The sequence below is a fragment of the Eptesicus fuscus genome, chromosome 3 (assembly GCF_027574615.1).
Source record: "Eptesicus fuscus isolate TK198812 chromosome 3, DD_ASM_mEF_20220401, whole genome shotgun sequence".
NCBI lineage: Eukaryota > Metazoa > Chordata > Mammalia > Chiroptera > Vespertilionidae > Eptesicus > Eptesicus fuscus.
In genome coordinates this window covers 58,868,894-58,894,864 of record NC_072475.1, presented here as the reverse complement: position 1 = coordinate 58,894,864, position 25,971 = coordinate 58,868,894, and the positions used below count along the sequence as shown (strand labels likewise).

Genomic DNA, 25,971 nt, shown 5'->3' with positions numbered 1-25,971 from the left:
TATGCACATACCTTCACAATACGCACACTCTCCAGCAGCCCAGGGTGTCCTTCCCAAGGACTTGGTAAAATCAGACCCCTAACTTTCCTGTTTGACTGGCTTATAGAATGTGGGTTTAATTTTATTAAATAAGACTACTGTTTCCTTAGACAAGAAATAATAATTTAGAACAGTCAGAAGTGCAGAAATCCCTTTCCATTTGCCATCCTCCTCGATAGCAAGTATTAATCAGTAACTAGCTTAGGAAAGGGAGATCACTGAAAACTTTGTGTCTGTTTCTTCTTCCAGCAGGCAACAGGAAAAAGAAAAAAGAAAAAAAAGAAGAAAACAAAGGTGTCCTGATGATGTTAGGGATTATACAAAATTGTGGCTTGACACATCCCCTCACTTTTAGAGAAGCCGACAGTAAAATGGAATTGAGGGAAAGGGGAGCGAGAAGTAATCTTAATTTAACCTCAAACCTCAGTCTTAAATAAATGTGGAAGTCCTTGTTTAACTGACCTGCATAAACAGCAGCTGACTGTTGTAAAGATTGAACCTGCCCACGATTGCATCCATATTTCCGATTAATTTCTTTTAAGGGAACTTCACTGATTAAATCTAATAACACAAGACTGGTAAAAAACCTGGAAAGTAAATCACCAAAATATGATAAGAGATCACTTTTATCTACTATAAAGGTATAAGTAAGTAAGAACCAAAAAAGCAAGAGAGGTTTACACGATGAGAAGATTCCTAATAAGATATAGGATTAGCGGGCAAAGACTGAGCTCAATGTTTGTAAAGTAAGTTCTGACACATATTAGTACTATAGCATAGAATTTAATATCTTCACAACAAAAAGATTTCGTCTATGGTTCAATACTGCTAACTAATTTCAAAAAATAAGACTTGTTTCAAGAAATATGATGGCATAAAAATTTAAAACAACATTTGATACACAGTTATATGGTTATCCTATCTAATAAAGAGGGAACATGCTAACTGACCCTCATACAGTTGCAAAGATGGCAGCACCCACAGCCAATAAGGAGGGAATATGCTAATTGACTGCCCTGCCCTCAAAGATGGCAGCGCCCACAGCCACAAGATGGCAGCACCCAGTCCCCTCAGCCCCCCAGCCGCCCAGGGCTGGCCCGAGGCACAGGCAAGCCTCGGATAGCAGCTGCCCAGCCGCCCAGGGCCGCCCAAGGCTCAGGTAACTAGGGCCGCCCGAGGCTTGCGCTGCCGGCAGTGGCAGCAACAGAAATGTGATGTGGCGTCGCCTTCCCCTGATCGCCCGTCACCTCCCGCCCCTGAGGGCTCCTGGTCTGTGAGAGGGGGCAGGCTGGGCTGAGGGACCCCCCGACTCCAGTGCATGAATTTTCCTGCACCGGGCCTCTAGTATACTCATCCTATATAATAAAAGGCTAACATGCAAATCGACCAAACTGTGGAACGACCGGCCACTATGATGCGCACTGACCACCAAGGGGAAGATGCTCAATGCTGGTCAGAGCAGCAGAGATGGTGGGGATGGTGGGACCCTCTCCCTGCCTCTGCGGCAGTCGGACATCCCCCAAGGGCTCCCGACTGCGAGAGGGTGCAGGCTGGGCTGAGGGACACCCCCCCCATGCATGAATTTCATGCACCAGGCCTCTAGTATTTCAATAAAGTGAAAGAATTTGAGTACAAAAAACAGTTTTTATTTGAAAGGCAATAGCGCCACAAATTATCTAGGTATATGAATCCTTACAAAACTTACACTTGACTATGTTGTAAATAATATACTAGAGACTAATGCCTTAAGAAAAAAATAATTGTAGTATATTTCAAAAAAGCTAAATGCCTAAACAATTTCCCAACTGAATTTTGTTTTTTTTTCCAGCTGAATCTTTTTTTGGCTCTTCTGTAGTAGTAATGAATCATTTCTATGGCTGTCAGGAGCATCCTTTCCTAATGCATCCTGATTCACATTTTCTTTAAGAGGAGGAATTAAATGTTCTATTATAAGAAGTATTCATATATATTGGCTTCTAAACTAGGTGTAGCAAGGAAGAAACTAATATATTAACAAATTCAGTACATACTAGTACAGTAAATTTTAAAAAATTACTATATGGAGCCAAAAATTTGATTTTAATGACAATGAAAGTGACTACAATAAACTGAACATCTACTGCATATTTAATACTGCATTAAATACTAGGGGAAGTGCAGGCTCCTTGATACTTACCTTTTATGGATGGCCATTTGCCGGTGTTGTCTCTCAGTTCTGGCTACTATTTTTCCCTTCACACAGCGAGCCAAGAACCCTTCTTCAACTCCCACTAGCTCTGCCACCCGTTTCATAGAAGTTGGCAACTTCTCCCATAAACAGAGAAATCGATACCAATCAATAGTAGTCCAATCCTCAAACATAGGTGTAACCTGAAGGAAAAAAGCATCATCATTAGCTAAAACTATTGATTGCAAAAGGAACAAGTAAATATAAATGTCATATTAAAATCAAAGGAGTATCTATACTAATAATAGAGGAATATGCAAATTGTCCAGGACGCCATCACAGTAATAGTAATGACCGAACAGCAAGCTGGTAGGCCGTGTGGGGCAACAAGGCTAGCAGGGGGGTTAGTGAGGGACAACCAAACGACTGAACAGCAGGCTGTGTATGGCGACCAGGCCAGCGGGGGTGGGGCGGGCAGTTGGGAACAACCAAGCCGGCAGGGGGGCAGTTGGGGAAACCAGGCCAGCAAGGGGGGGGGGCAGTTGGGGGCAACCAGATCAGCAGGGGGGGCAGTGAGGGGTGGCCAGGCTGGCAGGGGGAGAGTTGGGGGTGACCAGGCCAGTAAGGGGGGCAGTTAGTGGCAACCAGGCTGGCAGAGGGGAGCAGTTGAGGGTGACCAGGCCACAGGGGGGGGCAGTAATGGGCGACCAGGCCAGAGGGGGGACAGTTGGGTGTGACCAGGCCGGCAGGGGGCAGTTGGGAGTGACCAGGCCAGCAGGGGCGGTAGTAAGGGTCAACCAGGCCAGCAGGGGGGGGGCAGTTAGGGCCGACCTGACCAGCAGAGGGGTGCTGTTGGGGGCAATAAGGCCAGCGGGGGGAGGGGAGGGCAGTTGGGGATGACTAGGCTGGCAGGGGGGCAGTAAGGGGTAACCAGGCCAGAGGGGGCGGCAGTTAGGGGTGATCAGGCCGGCAGGCAGAGGCGGTTAGAAGTGATCAGGCTGGCAGTGGGGGCAGTTAGGGGCGATCAGGCAGGCAGGCAGGCAGGTGAGCAGTTAGGAGCCAGAGGTCCAGATTGTGAGAGGGATGTCTGACTGCCGGTTTAGGCCCGATCCCCCAAGGGGTCCCAGATTGGAGAGGGTGAAGGCTGGATTGAGGGGACCCCCACTCCCATGCATGAATTTCATGGACCAGGCCTCTAGTTTGAAGATAAAACTATAAATGTGATAATACCTCATTTATTCATAAACAACTCACAGCCAAGAGAAAAGGAAGAGACCACCAAGCACACAAACTAGATTTTACAGAATCCAAGAACTTTAATCACAGGTACTTTTAATCTCAATATTCTAAAAGTTAAGTACCTTCAGTATTTTATATGATGTCTAAGAATGAGTCAGAAAAATAAAAAAGTGGAGTGAAGGGAAGGAGGAATCAATAACCATACTTGCGACAATATACTAGTATTATCTAAAATGCCCTGGATTCAACAATAAAAGAAAACCTATAAGACATGCAAAGAAACAGAAAGGTGTGTACCAAACACAGGGAAAAAGCAGGCAAAAGAAACACTTTTGAGAGGTCCCTGATGTTGGAAATATCAAACAAAGACTTCAAAGCAGACATTATAATTTTGGTCAAAGAACAAATAAAACCAGGCTCAATGAAATAAAGGAAGGTCTAATGGCAATGTCTTATTAAGTAGAGAATATAAGTAAAGAGAAATATATGATTGAAATAAATAGAAATTCTGGAGTTGAAAAGTACAAATAATTCACTATGGAGCTCAACAACAGATGAAAGCTGTCAGAATTAGCAAATACAAAAATAGATCAATAGAGATTATGCAACCTGAGAGGAAAGAAAAAGGGAGGAAAAATGAACAAAGCCTAAGAGAAATGTGGGAAGCACTAAGTGCAGTGACACATGCATAATGAAAGTACCAGAAGAAAATAGAAAGGAACCAAAAAAAGTCTGAAGAAAATACAGCTAAAAATTTCCCAAACTTGATGTTAATCCCATATCTTAGAGATTAAGTGAACTCCAATAGGGTAAACACAAAAAGATCCACACCCAGATGCATCATAGTCAAAATGTAAGAAACCACAAAGAGAAAATCTTGAAAGCAACAAAAGAAAAACAATTCATTATATACAAAGGAAACCCAATAAAAGAACTGACTTCTCATCAAAAACAATGGAGCCAGAATGCAGTGAAATAACATATTCAACTGCTGAAAGAAAAAAAAACTGTCAACCAAGAATCCTATCTAATAAAGAGGGAATATGCTAATTGGCCCTCATGCCGTCACAAAGATGCCGGCGCCCATAGCCAATAAGGAGGAGATATGCTAATTGACTGCCCCGCCCTCAAAGATGGTGGTGCCCACAGCCAATAAGGAGGAAATATGCTAATTAACTGCCCCGCCCTCAAAGATGGTGGCACTCACAGCCAATAAGGTGGGGATATGCTAATTGACTGCCCCACCCTCAAAGATGGTGGCACTCACAGCCAATAAGGTGGGGATATGCTAATTGACTGCCCCACCCTCAAAGATGGCAGCGCCCACAGCCACAAGATGGCAGCACCCAGTCCCCTCAACCCCGCCAAGGCCTTGCCGTGCACCTGCCTCCGAAGTCCCCCAGTCCCCTCAGCCCCCCAGCTGCCCAGGGCCGGCCCGAGGTGCAGGCAAGCCTCAGATGGCGGCTGCCCAGCCACCTAGGGCTGCCCGAGGCTCAGGTAACCAGGGCCGGCCGAGGCTTGCGCTGCTGGCAGTGGCAGCAGCAGAGGTGTGATAGGGGTGTTGCCTTCCCCTGAATGCCAGGTTGCCTCCCGCCCCTGAGGGCTCCCAGACTGTGAGAGGGAGCAGGCCGGCCTGAGGGACCCCCCATTCCAGTGCATGAATTTTCATGCACCAGGCCTCTAGTCTTATATAAAGGAAAATTATCCTACTAAAATAAAGGCATAATAAAGACATTCCCAGATAAACAAAAACTGAGAAAATCTGTTGCTAGCAGATTTACCTTATAAGAAATACTAAAGAAAGCTCTTCGGGGTGAAACAAAATGACCCCAACAATATTTTAATTCCACATAAAAAACAGAGTGCCAATAAAGGTAATTCTGTGGGTACTTATAAAGACGATATTAGTACATATTTCCCCTCCTTTCTTCTCTCAACTGATTTAAAAAGCAATGGTATTTTTTAAAACAAAATACAAGCCCTATGAAGGCAAATGGGAGCAAAACTGTATTGGAAATGACAAGAGATAATAACTAAAATCCACAGAAACAAATAAAGAAAAACACAAATCTTAGGAATGTTAATGCAATAAACTCTGTACATATATACTTGCTTTCTTTTCATCTCTCAGCTTCTTTAAAGACATAAAATTATATAAAATAATAATTATAATAGTGGACTGTTGAGTTTGTAATACATACAGATGTAACATGTATAATAGTAATAACACAAACAAAGGAATAGAGATTTACAAGAATAATGTTTCTATATCTCACTGGAATTAAGTCAGTGTAATTTTATGCTGTGTATGGTAACCCCTAGAGTAAATACTGGTAAAGTAACTCTAAAATATATAGAGAAAAATTAAACAAATTAAAATGTTATACTAGAAAATATTCATACAAAATAAATCAATAAAAAGAAGTATAGGAGGGAAAAGACATGAGATATATAAAAAAATAAAAAGACATAAAATATGGAAGATATTAATCCAACTATATCAATAGTAACATTAAATGTGAATGGGTTAAATAATCTATTAGAGGCTGAAATTCACAGACTAGATTAAAAAAAAAAACAACAGAATCCAACTACACAGTGTCTATAGGAGACATTTTATAGATTAAAAAACATAAATAGGTAAAAAGTAAAAGGAAAGAAAAATATCATGGAAACCACAACCATAACAAAGCTGGAGTGGCTATTCTAATATCAGAGAAAACATACTTAAGAAATGTTAACAGCCCTAACCGGTTTGGCTCAGGGGATAGAGCGTCAGCCTGCGGACTGAAGGGTCCCAGGTTCGATTCCAGTCAAGGGCATGTACCTTGGTTGCGGGCACATCCCCAGCGGGGAGTGTGCAGGAGGCAGCTGATCTATGTTTCTCTCTCATCATCGATGTTTCTAACTCTCTATTCCTCTCCCCTCCTCTCTGTAAAAAATTAAATATATATATTTGATAAAACTTGACAGAAATAAAGAGAGAAAGAAACAATTAAAAAATAATAGTTTCAGACTTAAGTGCTACCACTTTCAACAACAGATAGAACTAAGCAGAAGATCAACAGGAAACAGAAGACTAACAATACTCTACATCAACTACACCTAAGAGACAACTGCAGAACTTCATCTAACAACAGCAGAATGCACATTCTTCTCAAGCTCACATTGAACGTTCTCCAGGATAGACCATATGCTAGGCAACAAAAGAAGCTTCAATAAATGTGGATTGAAATCCTACAAAGTTTTCACTGTTTTTGGCTACTGTGAATAGTGCTGCTGTGAACATCATGTACAAGTTTTTGTATGGACATATGTTTGCACTCTTTTGGTTATTTCTGTGTGAGTAGAATTGCTGGATCATATGGTAACTTCATTTTTAACATTTTAAGGAGCTTCCAAACTCCTTAAAAGCAGCTGCTTAATTTTACATTTCTATCAGCAAAGTACAAGGACTCCTATTTCTACACATTCTCTCCAAAACTTGTTTTAATCTGTCTTTTAAAATATATCCTCATGGGTGCAAAGACTGCCTCATTATAGTTTGGGTTTGCATTTATTTCCCCAATGGCTAATGATGTTGAGCATCTTTTTATGTATTTACTAGAGGCCTAATGCACGAAATTCGTGCAAGGGGCTCAGCCCTCGCAGCCCCTCGCGGCCTCGACCAGCCCTCACAGCCCCGGCTTTGTCCGGAAGGTCGTTCAGCTATTTTTGTCTAATTAGCATATTAGCTCTTTATTATATAGGAGGATTGACCATTTGGATATCATCTTTAGAAAAATATCTATTCAGATCCTTTGTCCATTTTTAAATTAGTTATTTTTTTATTATTGAGTTCTTTATATATATTCTGGGTATAAGTCTCTTATGATTTGGAAATATTTTCTCCAGTAAAAACATTCCAAATGTCCATCAATTGATGAGTGGATAAAGATTTAGTATATCCACACAATAGAATATTATTCTGCAATATAAAGGACTTAGAATTGATACATACTATAACATGAATGAACTTTGAAACATTATGCTAAGTGAAAGAAACCAGTTACAAAAATTACATATGATATGATTCCATTTATATGAAATTTTCAGAACAGGAAAGTCTATAGAAACAGAAACACATTAGTGTATTAGTGCTTTCTCAGGACTAGGGGAGACTGAGGAGGTTGGAGGAAAATGAGGAGTGATTACTCATAAGTACAGGTTTCTTTCTGGGGTGATGAAAATATTCTGAAATTAGATAATGGTAATGATTACACAACTCTAAATATACTAAAAATCATTGACTTGTACACTTTAAATGGCATGCTATGTGAATTGTAATGCAACAAAGCTATTTTTTTAAATTATCAAATTCTCTGAGAAAAGTTTCAGAACATTCTTAAAAGTTCAAACACAGACTTAAAGATATAGAGAAACATCCGTTTTTATTAATGAGAACAATCAACTTTTAAAAAATATGTCAGTTTTTCTCCATGTTAATACATAAATTTAATAATACCAATGAAAACACCAATTTTAAGTGGCATTATATTAAAAGGTAAGCAAGCAAGAATACCTATGAAAAAGGACAGCAATGAAGAAAACTAGCTCTACTAGATAAAACATACAATAAAGGCTTTTAATTAAATTTTAGTTAAAAATTTACTAGTGCACAAATTGGTAAAATTGGTCTGTTGTCAGATCAACAAATGAAACAGAATCATACCCAACAACAAATGGAAATTAGAGAGATATTTAAATACAAAAGCAAATTAGTATATAAGTTAAAAGTTGAAGGAAAAAGTTAAAAGATAAAAGCTGTAGAAAAAAATTGTCATTGTGTATAAATGAACCTTTTAATAAATGATAGACATTATGAAAAAAAGATAAAAGAGTAAGAAAAACATTTCTGATTCAAAAGTTCATAAATTCAACTACATTTTTAAAAAATTCTACACAAAATACACAATAAACAAAGTCAAAAACCAAGTGAAAAACTAGGAGAAAAATACTTTTAATTTATTTTACAAAGTACTACTCTCTCTAAAATATAAAAGAACTTTTAAAATTTAAGAAAAGGACCAAAAACACAATAGAAAGTGAGCAAAAGTCATAGATAATTCATGGGGGGGAAAAAAAACGTGTATTGTCCTCAAATATAGAAAAAATGTTCAATGTTTAATTTATTCATAATAAAAAATATAAATTAAAGCCACTCAAAATACAAAATCTTGACAATATAATATATTCTACTTATGAGGTTATGAAAAATAACCACTCTCATATAGCACTGGTAAAATTGGGAAATGATACAAACTCTATAGAAGGAAATTTGACAAAACCAAAATCACATCTGCCTTGACACTTTGCCCAGCAATTGCACTCTGGGAGTCTTTCCTAAAGATACACCTCCATTAAAACTAAACCATGTGTACATCAAAGTTTGTTTTTTTTTAACTGCAGCATCATTTACCATAATAAAATATTGGGAACAAAGCATTGGTATATCCTCACACACAAAATGGAGTTAAACAGATATAAATAAAGAGCCTAGCCGGCATGGCTTAGTGATTGAGTGTGGAGCTGGGAAACAAGAGGTCACTGGTTCAATTCCCAGTCACAGGCACATGCCCAGGTTGAGGGCTCAATCCCCAGTGAGGGGCGTGCAGAAGGCAGCCAATCAATGATATTTCTCTCTCATTGATGTTTTTTTTTCTCTCTATCCCTCTCCCTTCCTTTCTCTAAAAATCAATAAAAACATATTTTTTAAAAAGAATAAAAAAATCTCTAGCAGTTCCTCAAAAAATTAAGGCCAGAATTATCATATGACCCAGAAATCCCTCTCTTGGGTATCTAATCCCTTTCCATGTAAACTTGAAAACATTTATTTGCAATGATACATGCACCCAGAATATATGTTCATTGCAGCATTATTCATGGTGGCCAAAATATAGAGACAATCAAAGTGTCCTTCAATAGAGGATTGGATAAAGAAGATATGGTGCATATATACTATGGAAAACTACTCAGCCATAAGAAACATGGATGGACCTTGAGAATATTATGCTTAGCAAAATAAGTCAGTCAGAAAAAGCTAAGAACTATATGATTTCACTCATATGTGGAATATATAACTGAAACTCACTGACACAGACACCAGTATGGTGGTTAACAGAGGAAAGGTGGTAGAGGTGGGGGGAGTAATTGGGCCAAATATATGGTGATGGAAGATGGTTTGACTTTGGGTGATGGGTACATAATGCAATATAGAGATCATGTATCATAGAAAGCTATATAATCTTATTGACCAATGTCACCCTAATAAACTTAATAAAATAAAACACACAAAGTGTTTTTAAAAAATCTCCATGAACTGATATGAAGTGATTTGCAAGATATATTGTTAAGGAAAAAAATATAAAATAATGTACGGTATATATTATTCCTTGTATAAGAAAACAAAGTAACTATATATAAGTGATTGCTAGTATTTATAAAGTGAAAAAAGAAAAGAGATACACCAAAAACTAGTGAAAATCCTATATAATAAAAGCCTAATATGCTAAGTGTCTGACCATTCGACTGTTCAACCAGTCGCTATGACGTGCACTGACCACTAGGGGGCAGATGCTCCAACCAGTAGGTTAGCTTGCTGCTGGGGTCTGGCCAATCAGGACTGGGCAAGATGAGCTGGACATGCCCTGGAGCCCTCTCAAGTTCCCTCCCCGGCCATGATCGTGTACCAGTGGAGTCCCTCGGCCTAGCCTGAGCCCTCTCGCAATCTGGGACCCCTCGGGGGATGTCTGCAGGCCAAGCCGAGGGACCCTACTGGTGCATGAATCTGTGTACCGGGCCTCTAATCTATAATAATAAAAGGGTAATATGCTAATTAGACCGAGCATCTAGGTGTCATTCCGGATGTCCTTCTGGACAAAGCTGGGCTGGAGTGAAGCCCGGCTCCTGGGTGCCTGGTGGCGGTGGCCAAAGGGAAGCAGCCCAGGTCCAGGGTGCTTGGCAGAAGCAGCAGCCAGAGCAAAGCCTGGGTCCCGGGTGCTGGAGGGAAGCCGGTGCCGGCAGCAGGGGAAGGAAGGCCTACTCTTGCATGAATTTTCATGCACCAGGCCTCTAGTCTATATATACTGTATAAAAGCCAAGCAATTGGAACGACAGAACGACCAGAACAACCGGTTGCTATGACACGCACTGTGGCAGCCAACAGGCCTGATTGGGGCCCCATTTGGCACCCCCCACCACGATTGAGGGTGGGGCCGGCTGGCCAACCATCCACAGCCCCTCACCCCCGCTGGCCCAGTCCCTGATCGGCCCTCCCACCCCAATTGTGGGTGGGGCCAGCTGACCAACTTCCCACATCCCCTCCCCACACCAGCCCGGCCTCCATTGGCCCCCATTGGGGTGGACGGCCGGACCCCAACCGTGCATGAAATCATGCACTGGCCTCTAGTCCTATATAATAAAAGCCTAATATGCAAATTGTCCCCTCAGGCGGTTGTTTGACTGGGAGTTCGACAGGGAGACCGGGAGTTTGACTGCTCACTATGACATGAGCTGACCACCAGGGAGTGACGCAGAACATGGTGGGTGTCGGCGATGCACTGCGACCTCTCGCTGGCTACCTGGAACTGAGGGTGATGGGGACAGAGGTGCGGTGAGAATACAGGGTGTCCGCCGAGTTCGCTCTCACTCCCCCTGCTACCCTTCCCTGGGACACCAGGGCTTGCGTGCCGCAGAAGCCCCACACACTCAGGTGCCCGGTGCCCACAGGAGCCCACCCTGCACCTGTTTGGCCTCTGCAGCAGCTGAGACTGCAGGGCCAGTCGGGCTGCCCGTGGGTTCGTGTAGGAGCGCTCTGCCCACCCAGCTTCTGCGCGGTACCACTGAGCGGCCCAGAGGCCCACGCTGCACCCTGGCCCACGGCTGCTCTCACCGCATCGCCATGTAGGGACTCAGGTGCCGTGACTCAGGCGGAGGGGGGCGCACGGGGGCCCAGGGGCCCAGGTGCTGCCCAGGGCCCAGAGGTCAGCTGGGACCTGCCCTCCACGCCAGATGCTCACACTTCGATCACCGGCCAGGCCTAGGGACTGCACCCGTGCATGAATTTTGTGCACAGGACCTCTAGTAGTTATATAAGAAGGGGGATGGAACTGGCATGCAGGGGGTAGATATGGATATCAGACTTCACTGAGTATTCCTTTTGATAATAGTTCTTACTTTTGAATCACATAAAAGTCTTACATATTCAAATAGTACATGCAAACTATAAATTTTTCATTTAACTTAAAACATAAATATATATTAATTTGCCAATATTTTGAGCTGGGGTCAAGGCCTTTTCATTTGAGTGTTGATTCTGTTCATTAGAATTTACCATTGCTTTCTTATCAATACAAGATGTTTTCTTAGGGTATCTTTGATGTTCAAGATTCTACATATTTTTCTCCCCATTTTCACCAATATGAAAGTAAAAAAAAAAACAGAACTTACCAGGTAGACAATATGCAGATCATTCTCTAAAACAAAACCTTTCATCGCTCTTTGGAGATCAGCAAAAATATCTAAAGTATCAGCTGGAGAAAGTGAGGAAGAAAGAGTTGCTGACCCAAGATGTGTTGGATGATACACTTTTCCTAGTTTGGGGGTGGGGAAAATAAAAGATCAGATGTTGAAAATAAAACAACACAGTCTTTTTGTATTCTGTAATTAACCTTTTAGGCTCTGATAAATTTTACAAACAGAATCTTGCCCAATGCATGGATTCTTTATGAGCGGGCTCTATTCGAATTGTCTGATGTTGCTGAACACAACACTGATTTACTAAAAATGAGTTGATACATTCCTTGAAAAATTAATTTCCTTTTATACTGCTTGAAAAGCCAATTTCCTTTTATTAATCAGTCACACACATCTAATTCACTAAAGATGAAAAAGTGAGTAAACTGAAACTAGGAAGTCATAGTTACCTTCTGTTCCATCACTAGCTTCAGTAGTCTGGATGAATTCATTTTCTAGCAGCCACATTACACAGGCCTCAATTGCTCCAAGTTGAACAGGATCTTGATTTTTCTGAATTCCCCGCTTCCCTTCTCTCATACTTGCAGCCAAAAATGTGCAAGAAGCATAAGTCTGCATATCTTGTGATGTACTTGCCACTCCACCAACTATTATCTGATACAAGAGGTTTGAAATTTTCTGTAACTTTTTAATAAGATATGCAGGCCCTCGTGATATAAAATAAATGAAGTGATTTTTGTTCTCTTAAAAGGTTATCAGCATCTTAATGTAGAGACTTTTTACTAACTCTTCATCATTCATTATAAATGTAGATAACATCTAATGACAACATGAAAAGTTTTCCAGAAAAGTAGACACATTTTCTCATCAATGAAAATAAGTGAATCATTATCTACTGAAATGTGGAAAATAACAACATATATAAAGGATGTTGTGATGGCTCATGGCCAACAATCAAAATAATTCTTCTCATTCTTCTTTCTGAAGTATGTGGCATAGAGAAATTCTAGTATGGAATACTTCCTAACCAGAAGAAGGGTTGGGAATAGGTGTAGAAAAAGATGAAGTCAGCTGTAGCCAGTTTGACTCAATGGATAGAGTGTCAGCCTGAGGACTGAAGGGTCCCGGGTTTGATTCCAGTCAAGGGCACATGCCCAGGTTGTGGGCTCGATCCCATTGGGGGGTGTGCAAGGTACAGCCAATCTGTGATTCTCTCTCATCATTGATGTTTCTCTCTCTCTCCCTTTCTCTCTGAAATCAATAAAAATATATTTTAAAAACAACAACAACAAGATGAAGTCAGTGCATCTTGCAGGTATCATTTTCCTACAACTATTCTATTACATATACTGATTTGCCCCTTGCCTTCTTTCACTTAACGCATATTGGAAGCATAACAAATCATCCTAAACAGAGTTATCTCAGTTTTTCCAATATTTATTTAGTATTAATGCTATTTTGGTTGTTTCCAGTTTTTTTCTTATTACCAATAGTGTTATAATAAACATTCTTGTACATTTAATTTGATGTAATTTCACAAATAAATTCCTAGGTAAAATTCCTAGATGTAAATCTGCTGGGTAAATGGCTATGTGCATTTTTAAAAATATATATATTTTATTGAGTTTTTACAGAGAGGAAGAGAGAGGGATAGAGAGTTAGAAACATCGATGACAGAGAAACATCGATCAGCTGCCTCTTGCACATCCCCTACTGGGGATGTGCCCGCAACCAAGGTACATGCCCTTGACCGGAATCGAACCCGGGACCCTTGAGTCCGCAGGCCGACGCTCTATCCACTGAGCCAAACCAGTTTTGGCCTATGTGCATTTTTTAAAATCTTACTAGGTATGAACAAGTTGTCCTCCAAAAGAGTTATAGCAGTATATGAGAGTGCCTACTTTCGTCATCCTTACCAATCCCATGTTAACAATTCTTTTCTTTCTTTCTTTTTTTAATTGAGAAATAAAGCAGGGTCTGAGTAAAGGCATCAGTCCCCAGCACCACTACTAAAGTCAATGCAAGACATGCATGCTGATATATGAATAGAACACTTTTCTGGATGAATTAATGAAATATTTAACGGGGGTTACCTTTGAGGACTATGAGTTTTATTTTTCACTTTAAATCTTTCCATACTGTTTGAAACTTCTAATCATGTGTATTTGTAATTTGGTATTATTTTAGTGTGAACAGATATTATATAGATGGAGAAACTAGAGTCCATTTTTGTCACCTTTATTCAGAAAATAAATAAAACCATATATAAAGAATAAAAGTAAACATTTGGTATGTGGATTTTAATGCACTGTTGTGAAATGGATTGATATAGCACTAGCTGTATTAAATTCCAGGAAATCTATATATATAAAAGCCTAAGCAGCCATTCAATCATTCGACCAGTCGCTATGATGCGCACTGACCACCAGGGGGCAGATGCTCAATGCAGGAGCTGCCCTGGTGGTCAGTGCACTCCCACAGCAGGAGCGCCACTCAGCTGACCGACAGGCATCAGACACTGGGCTCACGGCTAGTGAGCGCCACTGCAGTAGCGCAAGCCTCTCCCGCAGACACTCCCCCTGTGCGCCCCTCCCCCATCTGGACCGGGACCAGATCGGGTCCAGCATTGGGACTGACCGGGCGCAAGCCCGTGGCTGCTTCTCAGTCATGGGCGCACCGGTATTGCCCTAGGACAGGCGTGCAGAGACCACAGTGGAGTGGCAGCAAGCCTACTGAGTGGCAGAGGGAGCACAGTGGGGCCAGGATGAGCAGGAGCGGCGTGGCGCCCAGCCCAGGCTCAGGCTCCGGCTCCTCCCTGGCTGCCTGCCACTTCACGCACTACTATATCCCTTGGGGGATGTTGGACTGCCTGTTTTGGCCCGATCCCCACAGGCCATGCTGAGGGACCCCACCCGTGCATGAATCCGTGCACCAGGCCTCTAGTAACTATATAAAATAGAAGAGATTCAGACTTGGGAAGGCTACAAATAACCTCATAAAGAAACACAAGCTAAGATTTTTCACATATAAAGTTCTATCATTGAAGTATAGGTACAAAAGAGCAAGTGGTAATTTAGCAAACAGTCTTACCTCCAGAATAGCTCTTATCATGCTCGGAGTTACTTCTTCTCCTTCTCGTCTTCGCAGACAGCTCCGAACAGGTTTTAGAGATCCCTGAAGTAAAGCTATGCCTTTTGATTTCTCAGAGTTCTTACAAATTAAGATACTCTCACCTATAGCCAAGAAAATCATACAAAATCTCAACACATTTCCATAAGATACTGGCTAAAAAGAACTTAATTGGCTTACTCGTTTTAAAGGAAATAATAGATGATAGTGACTGTCATGGTCAAAAAATTATTGCTAATGTTTTATTTTCTGGACTTTGGATTGTAGGGGATCAGAATATATATGCCACACTAAAATATGCCACTTTCTTCATATTAAGAATTTGACCTGAAGGCAACTGGAAAGTAGCAAACACAGGAAAAAGCTCTTTGCCCTCTTTCCATTAGCTTAGAAGCAAGACATATATTTTTTATCACTCTGAAAATTATGTAATTGTCTAACCACTATGCTGTGCACATGAAACTAATATAAATAATACTGGATGTCAATAGTAATTGAAAAATAATTTTTTTTAAACTTAAAAAAAAAAAATGGCCCTGGCCCTAGCTGGTTTGGCTCAGTGGATAAAGCCTTGACCTGTGGACTGAAGGGTCCCAGGTTCGATTCCAGTCAAGGGCATGTGCTTGGGTTTCAGGCTCAATACCCAGGAGGAGGCGTGCAGGAGGCAGCCAATCAATAATTCTCATCATTGATGTTCCTATCTCTCTCCCTCTCCCTTCCTCTCTGAAATCAATAAAAATATTTTTTTAAAATGGCCCTGGCTGGTTTTCTCAGTGGTTAGAGATTCGGCCCATGCACCCAAGGGTCTCGGGTTCCATTTCCCATCATAGGCATGTATCTCAGTTGCAGGCTCAATCCCCAGCCCCACTTGGGGCACATGCAGGAGGCAACCCATCAATGTTTCCCTCTCACATCAATGTTTCTCTCTCTCTCTCTCTCTCTCTCTCTCTCTCTCTCTCTCTCTCTCTCCCCCTCCCCTTCCTTCCTTCCCCCGTCCTTCCACTCTATTTAAAAGCAATGGTAAAAATATTCTCAGGTGAGGGTTAAAATAATAATAATAATTTTAAAAATAAAGTAAATCCCCTAAGGGTCAGTTGGGTACATGGCCAGTCAGCTAAAGATTTTATATTCTCCAGCTTCCATTGAAATTGAGAAAAGTAACCATGTGACTAATTGTATGTGAGGAAAAATACTATGTACATCTTCTTTTAAAAATATTTTTTTTATTGATTTCAGAGAAGGGAGAGGGAGAGAGAGAGATAGAAACATCAATAATGAGAGAGAATCATTGATCATCTGCTTCCTGCATGCCCCCTACTGGGTATTGAGTCTACAACGCAGGCATGTGCCATTGACCAGAATCAAATCTGGGACCCTTAAGTCCACAGGCCGACACTATCCAGAGCCAAATTGGTGTCCATCTTCTTAAAAGGGCAGAACATGTTCTTTACTTCCTCATCTCCCCTTCTGGATGTCTAAAATGCAGATGTGCTGACAGAGACTAGAGTAGTCATCTTGCACCATGGGATAGAAACCACATTGCTGAACATGGAAAAACAAACTAGAAAACTTGGTTCCTGACACTGGCGTCACAATATCAGCCCCAGACTGTACTGGTATATGAAAAGAAACTAACTTCTACCTTGTTTAAACACTTGTTATGTTGGCTTTTGTTACAGCAGTAAACTTATATTCTAACTAATCCAGTCACTAAAAAGTTATAGTCAATTTTTATTATTTGTGGTAGTTATGTTCTGTAGCCACCACAAACTGAACTAGGGAATATTGAACCATTGCTCCTAGGGGAGATACAGGGCTAGCTTCCTGCTAACCTCTAACTCAACCTTTGCAATAAAATCTTAAGTATGTTTCTGTCTAAACAGACCTAGTTTAATAGTAGAGGCCCATTGCATGAAGATTCGTGCAATAGGCCTTCCTTCCCCTGGCTGCCGGTACCAGTTTTCCTCTGCCACCTGGGACCCAGGCCTTCACTCTGGCCGTCACCTTCTATCTATGCTCCAGCTGGAGCTTTCAGTCTTCGCTCCAGCCAGAGCACCACTTCTGTATGCAAATTATGTTTTATTATTAAAATTACTATTTTATTAATGTAGATGTGCTATTGATTTATTAATATTAAATTCAACTGTATTTCAGGCTCCTGGGTATTGAGCCTGAAACCCAAGTGCCCCCCATCCTTCCCCTCATATCAGGTGTCCCACCCCGCCTGGCCGCTCTGTGCCTGCATGTGTGCTGCCCAGAGGCCCAGAGTGGCTGGGCAGCGGGGCCGTCATCTTTGTTGGGGTTAATTTGCATACTCACTCCTGATTGGCTGGTGGGCATTGTGGAGTGATGGTAAATTTGCATATTTCTTTATTAATGTAGATGTGCTATTGATTTATTAATATTAATATTAAATTCACAGTCAACAGTACTATATCTCATGGCTGAACAAAGCTTATCTAATACACTTATTTCCCCTATACAGCACATCACAGCCTTCTTGCACTTAGGAACACTAGATAATAACTGTATTTCAGCAGTATGCTTGGGGGTCAAAAAGTTAAGTTGCCAAAAAGCCCAAAATTGTAAGACTGTGGCACTAAATAGACCATGAAAAGGATGCTTGTTTACAATGTGAGAGCCAAAGCAAGAGGGTAGAGAGCCATGTGTGCTTCCAGAAACTCAAATTCTTCATGGCTCTGCACATATCCATGGAAGCCCAACAAGTGATGATTTGGGGGTTAGGAATAAATTTGAGTAAGTAAGCAAATTCATAAATATGAGATCCACCAAATATGAGGATCAACTGTATTTAGGGACCTCATATGGCAAATCAAGTTATTCTAAAAGTCACTTCCTCGGTATACTGCCCAGCTTTTTGTGCCCAGAATACCCCACATGTTTTCCCATTAAGATTGTCCCTTTTCTCCTGGATATGCAAATTTCACTTCAATAGCCACAGAACTGTTTGCCTATGTATTTGAAATTTGGTATAATGTTGAAGTCAATAAACTACCTCCTACAAAAGAAAGATAAAGTAACAGAGAATGTTCCTTCAAATTTTTATTTATTTATCCTTATTATTGAAAGTATTACAGATGTCTTTAATGTTTGCCATTGTAATTATGATGTGTTTCCGTGTGGGTCTTTTTGGGTTCATCTTCTTTGAGATCTCTGTGTTTCCTGGGCTTGTGTGACTTTTTTCTTTACCAGGTCAGGGAGGTTTTCTGTCATTATTTCTTCAAACAGGTTTTCTAGTCCTTGCTCAACTTTTTCTCCTTCTAGCACCCCTATTATGCAGATGTTGTTATGTCTCTTGGTGTCCCAAAGCTCCCTTAAAGTCTCCTCTTGCTTTTTAATTTCTTTTTCCAATTGCTGCTCTGAATAGGTATTTTTTTCCTACCTCATCTTCTAATTCGCTGATTTGGTCCTCAGCTTCTTCTAGTCTACTGTTGAATACTTCCAGGATATTCTTTATTTCAGCTATGTCATTCTTCATTTCTGCTTGACTCTTATTCATTGTTTTAACCTCTTTTTTCATGTTGGTATAGTTCTCATTAAGTTTCTTATAATGAGTTGCTTATAGTTCTCACTAAATTGTTTGAGCACCCTTATAACAATTACTTTGAATTATTTATCTGACAAATTGCTTGCCTCCATTTCATTTAGTTCCTTTTCTGACGACTGCTTTTATTTCATTTGGCGGTTGTTTCTTTGTCTTCCCATTTTAGCAGTCTGGTAGTCCGGAGTGCTGCGTGGGCAGGTAGGGTCATGGGGCAGGTCCATGTGTCCAGAAGTGACTGGTTGCAATGGTGGGTCCAATCTTCCGGTGACAATTGATTAGGCTCCTGGTCACTGTGGCAGGTCCATGCACCCAGGGGCATCAGGTCATGTCAACCGGGTAGTGTCAGGTGGCAGGACCATTTGTACAAGGGTGCTAGGTCAGGCACAAGCAGTTGAGGTGGCAGTTTCATGCATCTTAGGGCATTAGGTCATGGTAGCAGGGCCAGGCACACTATATCAAGGTGGTGGGGGCCAGTTTTCTAGGGGTACCGGATTGAGCATGCTGGATAGGGCAGCAGGTCCCTATGTCCAGGTGGGCCAAGTGTCAAGGTGACAGTCAAGGCTGGGCGCTGCTGGTGGGTTGCTCTACTGGTGGAAGGGATAACTGGACACTGCTCCGCTGGTGAAGAGTGCCATCAGGCAATGCCCCATTTGTGGAGGAGGCTGGCTGGACGAGGCACTACTCCGCTGGTGGAGGATGCAGGCCAGATGCTGCTCTGCTGGTGGAGGGGGCAGGCCAGGTGCTCCACTCACAGAGGAGGAGGGCTGGGCACCCCACTCGCCAATATGGTGGGGGTAGGCCGGGCACTGCTTGTCAAGGCAGCTGGGGGGTCCGCCAAGGCACACTGAGCTACTATGTCTGGTCTGTGTTCAGGGGGCTTTGGGTACCAACATTAGGGCCAAGAGCATTTGTCTGTGGCCTAGGACCACTGGGGCAGGGCTGCTCCTCACAGCCTCCTCCCTGGAAGACCCTTTGAGAGAAGCATGTGGAGAGAAGCACGTGGCCAAGCAGCACGCGGCAGCCAGTAACTCCTCTGCCAGGAGCATCCAAACCCGCCCATCTCCCCCCTTCCTCCTCCCTTCCCACCCACAGAACACTCACACACAAGCATCTCTCACCTGTTCACACTCTCACCCTCATTCCAGTCCTGACCTCCACCATGTTCCGAAGCAGATGTCCAAAATTTCTTTAAAGTTAGAAGACTCATAACAATTCAGTCACACCCAGAATAATGTAGGATGTTAGAAATAATATATATATTACATATTATTATAAATAATAATAATAATAATACTATAGTGATTTTTAATTCCTCATTGATTAAGACAAAACTTTCACTAGGACTGCTGGTAACATTATTATTACTTGCTGATGCAATGTAAGAAACTGAAAACGTTTTTAGAGCCAGCACCAATTAAGAGAGGAAAAGATGGTATGTACAGTTTCTATTCCCAAAGTGTGAGAGTGCTTCCCAGCTCTCAGCATCACTATTTGAACTCTCTCTTAGACCTAAACAGTACTAATATCTATGAACATTACTCCTTTCACTCTGGCCAATATGGCTCAGTTGGTTGGAGCACTGTCCTGTACACCAAAAGGTGGCAGGTTCAATTACTGGTCAGGGCACATACCCAGGTTGTGGGTTCAATCCCTGATGGGAGGCAATCAATCAAAGTTACTCTCTTATATCAATGTTTCTCTCTCTCTAAAATCAATTTTTAAAAAAGGAAGAGTCCGGTTGGCATAGCTCAGTGGTTGAGTGTCAACCTATGAACCAGGAGGTCATGGTTCAATTCCCGGTCAGGGCACATGCCTGGGTTGCAGGCTCAATCCCTAGTGTGGGGCAAGCAGGAGTCAGCCAATCAATGATTCTCTCTCATCATTGATGTTTCTTTCTATCTCTCCCTCTCCCTTCCTCTCTGAAATCAGTAAAGATATATTAAAAAGAAAAAAATAGAGAATTGGACTTGATCAAAATTAAAGAAAAAAGGAAGAAAATTACTCCCTTCATTAACACTAAATAAAAGACTATACTGGAAATTAAACATATTCTAGCTAATGTGATAATTCACTTGATTAAGATAATACTGAATCATTTCACAGTATATAATACAAAAGAAAATCTTAATTCTACCTTAGTAGAAAATCAACGGTTGACAATATATGAAAAATGACTTATATTATTGGTATTAAGTAAATCCAAAAGGATGACATTAGTGTGTTGGATAACAAACACAGCATAATGAGAACCGGGTTGCCAGGGACTAGTCAAATTTCAAGTAGAACGACACTGTCCATCTGCAATGCTATTGAAATTAAATTCAAACTCACCTACTGTGTCTACTCCTTTCCTGCCAGCACGACCAACCATCTGCTTATAAGTAAGAATATCTAGAGTTCGACCACTGAAAATAGGAGTCCGAATAATTACACGACGTGCAGGTAAATTCACCCCAGATGAAAGAGTAGAAGTTGCTGCCAAGACTCGAATCTGACCTTGACGGAAGGCTCCTTCAATGATATCCCTCTCCTCAAAAGTAAGACCTAAAAAAAGGAAGTTACAATAACATGCACAGATGGACCTTGAACAACACAGGAGTTACAGGCACAGACCCCACACGCAGTAGAAAATCCATGTTTAACTTTTGACTCCCCCAAAATTCCTATTGTTGACTAGAAGTCTTACTAATAATATAAACAGTCAATTAACACATATTTTGCATGTTATATGTTTTTTATACTGTATTATTACAGTAAAGCTAAAAAAAGAAAATGTTAAGAAAATCATAAGGAAGAGAAATACTTTTATGGTACTGTACTATATTGATACCATTAGTTTACATCATCTGTTTACAAGATGAATTGTCTGTCAGTACCTATATCAATATTGTCTCATATGATACAAAACACTGTAGATAGTATATGTATTAGTAACACTAGACATCAAAAATGAAAGATGTGCCCAGACAGCATGGCTCAGTGGTTGAGTAACCTATGAACCAGGAGGTCATAGTTGGATTCCCAGTTGGGGCACATGCTTGGGTTGCAGTGTGGAATGTGAAGGAGGCAAGCCGATAGATGTTTCTCTCATCATTGTTGTTTCTATCTCCCTTTTCCTCTCCCTTCCTCTCTGAAATCAATAAAAATATATTTAAAAAGGAAGAAAGAAAGATGTAAGCCTGGCCAGTGTAGCTTAGTGGTTGAGCATCAAACCATGCACCAAGAGGTTACTGGTTCAATTCCCAGTCAGGGCACATGTCTGGGTTGCAAGCAGGAGGCAAGCCGATGGATATTTCTCTCTCATCAATGTTTCTATCTCTCCCTCTCCCTTCCTCTCTCTCTAAAAATCAATAAAAACACATTTAAAAAAAAAATGAAAGATGTGAAAAAGAAACTCATTTACTTACAGGTATAACAATTCATGCTCTGATAATAAAGCAGCAGCAATACAATTGTTTGATGGCAGTCTATGATTATACTAGATACAGTAGGTCCTCGGGTTATGTCGGAGATCCGTTCCTACGGCAGCAACAAAATGCGATTTTCGCCGTAAGTTGGAACCCACCTACATAAGCACCTACCTCACTCACATGGAGCACATGCACAGCAGTAATGAAGTGAAACAGTAAAAAAAAATTTAAAAGAAAGTTAACAATTCCTGACCTTTACTTGTGGTAAATAAATAATAAAAAACATAAAGCACATATGTACATACGTCGAAATGACGGAACTTTTTTTTTATAAATAAATGGGAGATGGCGACATAACCATGAAACGACGTATGTCGAGTCCGACGTAACCCAAGGACTGCCTGTAGTCTAGTCTGCACACTAATAAATGAACTGTTATAAAATTTTTATGGCATATAGTAACATAGTCATAAGACAGTAGAAACACTGTTATAGTTTTCTTAAACCGATTACCTATGATAATAGCCTGATACACATTAGCATATTGTACAGTAATATAATTTTTAAAGCATTTATAAAACAGTAAGAAAACTAACACATTATTAATTTTACATTATATATCATTCACCTTATGCCTATGTAAGGACAGGCTATCATTTCAATACAAGTCTTGCTCATGATGAATAATTAGGCAATGAAGATGACCCAAAAACGTCTCATACAGTTCCTGTCACACAGTTATTATATTTTCACATGAAGACACTCACACACATACACAACAGATAAGTTCATTCAATGTATGGCATGATGGTTATTTATTATTCGTTAAGTGGAAGTGGATCATCATAAAAGTTTTCAATCTCATCATCTTCACACTGAGTAAGCTGAGGAGACGGAGGAGGGGCTGGTCTTGCTGTCTCAGAGGTGGCAGAGGCAGAAGAGGCAGAGGAGGTGAAAGGAAAGGCAGAATAACTTTACAGAAATACATTGTAGTTTCTGACTTTTTTGCTTTTCATTTCTCTAAAAATGTGTGTCTGTGGTACCAAGCCTTCCACTGTCTGCTTTAGTTTCAGTGCCCACACCATAGAAGGGCCCATGCTGTAAAAGAAGTCAAAGCAGTCTTAATACCTGGAACCCTTCTGCCAGGTGTCTAATGTCAGTTTGTTTCCTGGCACTGCTTCTTTGTCTTCTTCTTCATCTTCTGGCACTGGTTCGGAAGCACTCATCTCCATCAAGTTACCTTCTTCAAGATACTTGAAACTCTTCACCCCTCCCCCCCCCCCCGCCCGCTTTTTGGCCATATTCACAATCTCTTTCATGGTTTCTTTGATTGGCTCTGTCATAAACCCTGTGGAGTCATGCACAACATCTGGACAGTTTTCTCCAGCAGGAATTTATTGTTTTCAGGTTAGATGGCTTTCACAAATTTCTCAGTGGTATGATCCTTCTAGACTTTCATGATGTTCTATCAGCGTTCTCTTCCATCGTGTTGACAGTTTTTTTCCACAGAGTACCATGTGCAATGAGCCTTATAGATCCTTACGATCCCCTGATCAGGAGGTTGAATTAGAAGCGTTGTGTTTGCGGGGCAAGTAGACCACAACAACCCATTCAGTGTTGAACTCAGGAGTTTCTGGCTGGCCAGGGACATTGTCTAATATCATAAGAATCTGATATGCTCCCAGGGGCCTATCTAAATAATTGGACAAGGTAGCAAAAAAAATGTCCATCCTGCTCCTGTAACTTAGAAACCATCCTTAGTGTCAAAAGATAGGGTGAGAGGAGCTGGGAGCTAGGGCCTCTATGCCAATGCAAATCAAAAGCTGAACAGAAAGGAAACAAGCGAACAGAACCAGAGCAAGCAGCTCACATGCCAGTGATGTGCAGGAAGGGAGGGGTGAGCAGGCTGTAGCACTCAGAGAGAACTGAGGGTGAGGCAAGGGCCACAGCCTGAGCTGCTCATCTGTTCAGGGTGAAGAGAGGGAGGCCACAGAGGTTGAGGGTCCAGGCCCAACCTCCCCACTCCACAGTTGGCACAGGTTGGCAGCTACTGTGGTAGACAGTTCTCTGGAGACTCGTAAGGGTAGATGCAAAGGTAGCAGTACTGGGGCTGGGCTGGGGACCAGTGTCTAGCACCACACTCAGCCAAGTGGGTTCTGGGGATGAGGCTAGAGTCCTGTGTGCTCTGGTTCCTAGGCCCCCAATTTCTCTCCTGGGTCTGTGGTGAGCCCAGTATTCGTACCTCTCTTGGCCAGGCACGGACACATAAACACCAAACACATGGAGCCAGGCAACACTCAGAGAAGCCCTCCATGGCAGGGGGATGGGATGGCAGGGCAATAGATACCTCCATCCTGGGGCATACGGACCCTCCCCAGCCTTGTCTAGAGCTTGTGCACCTGAGGGGAAAGCTCATCCTCTGAGCCCTCTTCAGGAACGGGCTCTGGGTGCCTTGATGCTGACTGTCCATCTTCAGTCCACTTGCCAAGGGGCAGCCGAGAGAAGTGAGAGGGAGCCTGGGGCACTGTGCCAGGATCTGTGATGCCCCCATAATGCTTCTGGAAGCCCCCTTGCAGGGCAGTGGTCTCAGATGCTCCAGGCCAGGATGCAGCAGCACAGGGATAGCTGACAGAGAGGGAGGTAGGTCGGGGGTGCTGGGAACCCTCTCCTCCCTCTTCAGGAGCACTCACCCCACTGTCTTCACTCTCCTGGCGGTGCCACACATTCCTCTCAGGTTCGGCCTGGGCCTGCTGCTTGTGGAGCTGGTGCATGCAGGCTCACTTCAGTGGATGTATATTCTGACAGCACCAGGCTCTGCAGCTGTCCTTCCCACACACTGCTCCAGGAGCTGGCCGTCCTGGCATGATACTGGGCCTGTCATGGTACCGGGAGCCCGGCCCGTGGAAACTTGACCAGGTTGCAGAGGGGAGAAGGAGCACAGGGCAGAGACGACTTCAGTCCTGTGCCTGGAACCCTGCAGGCCTCTGGGAAGTGAAGGGCCATGGCAAGATGAGCCAGCTACCACATTTGCAATAAGGCTCAATGGCTCAGACTGAAAGGACTGGATGGACATAAGGCATTTTCAGGGAGTAGACCCCCTTGGGCAAGGCCAGCAGCTACTCCATCCTGCTGAACCTGCTCCTTGAGGAAACTCAGGAAGGCCGTGCTCTCACGTGGTGGCTGCCAGCCAGGTTGGTGATGGCAAAGTGCATGAGTGACAACTCTGCTGTCCCGCCTTCAGCTTGCTGGTACACTGAGGCCTCGGTCTGACCAGCGGATAGCCTCTGGGGATGCCCATACTGGCAAACACCCATCTGGGCAAAGGAGCAGGTATCTCCAACATCAACGACCTCCACAGTGAAATTGCAGAAGAAGTCTATAATTTCCAGGGCCCATGGACGCAGGCAGAAGATGAGGGTGAGGGGTGAGATAATGGGGCTCAGTAACTCCTCCAAGATGAACACTGCCTTGTACTGGAAGAGCTGGGCAAACTCGTTCTGGGTCTGCGAACAGTGGGCATTACCCCGCCAGTGGTCAGGCATGTAGTGGATGTGAGCGAGGATCACGTGGAGCAGCTGCTCAGGGCAGAACATCATGTGCTGGTCCTTGATAAAGACCTGCACACGGTCACAGTGACCCCCAGGAGTGTGACAGTGGTGAGAACGTGTTCCACAGCTAACACATCTTCGTCGTGGATGGTGAGGGCAATAAGCACAGCCAGGATGGAGCCAGCAAAGGCGCATCGTTGGCCAGCAGTGTCAGCAGACGTGACAAGAAGCAACTCATGTACTTGGAGGCTGGCTTGTAGCCACAGTTCAGGCGGGACTGCAGCTCATGCTCCAGCTCATTGAAGTGGCAGAGGAAGCAGTGGCCATAGAGTGACCAGCAACGTGCTCCCAGGGCCCCAG

The 25,971-nt window shown here is 42.4% G+C and overlaps 1 protein-coding gene across 1 annotated transcript in view; it reads right to left on the bottom strand.

Annotated features, from left to right (window-relative positions):
* POLQ (DNA polymerase theta) overlaps nt 1-25,971 on the bottom strand; it is a 109,189-nt gene that overhangs the window by 60,503 nt on the left and 22,715 nt on the right. Inside the window, exons 9-14 of the mRNA XM_054711786.1 lie at nt 20,985-21,197; nt 15,050-15,192; nt 12,409-12,613; nt 11,933-12,075; nt 2,216-2,409; nt 502-626 (exon numbers count right to left, since the gene is read on the bottom strand). Coding sequence (XP_054567761.1) covers nt 502-626; nt 2,216-2,409; nt 11,933-12,075; nt 12,409-12,613; nt 15,050-15,192; nt 20,985-21,197 — 1,023 coding nt within the window. The remainder of the gene's footprint in view (nt 1-501; nt 627-2,215; nt 2,410-11,932; nt 12,076-12,408; nt 12,614-15,049; nt 15,193-20,984; nt 21,198-25,971) is intronic.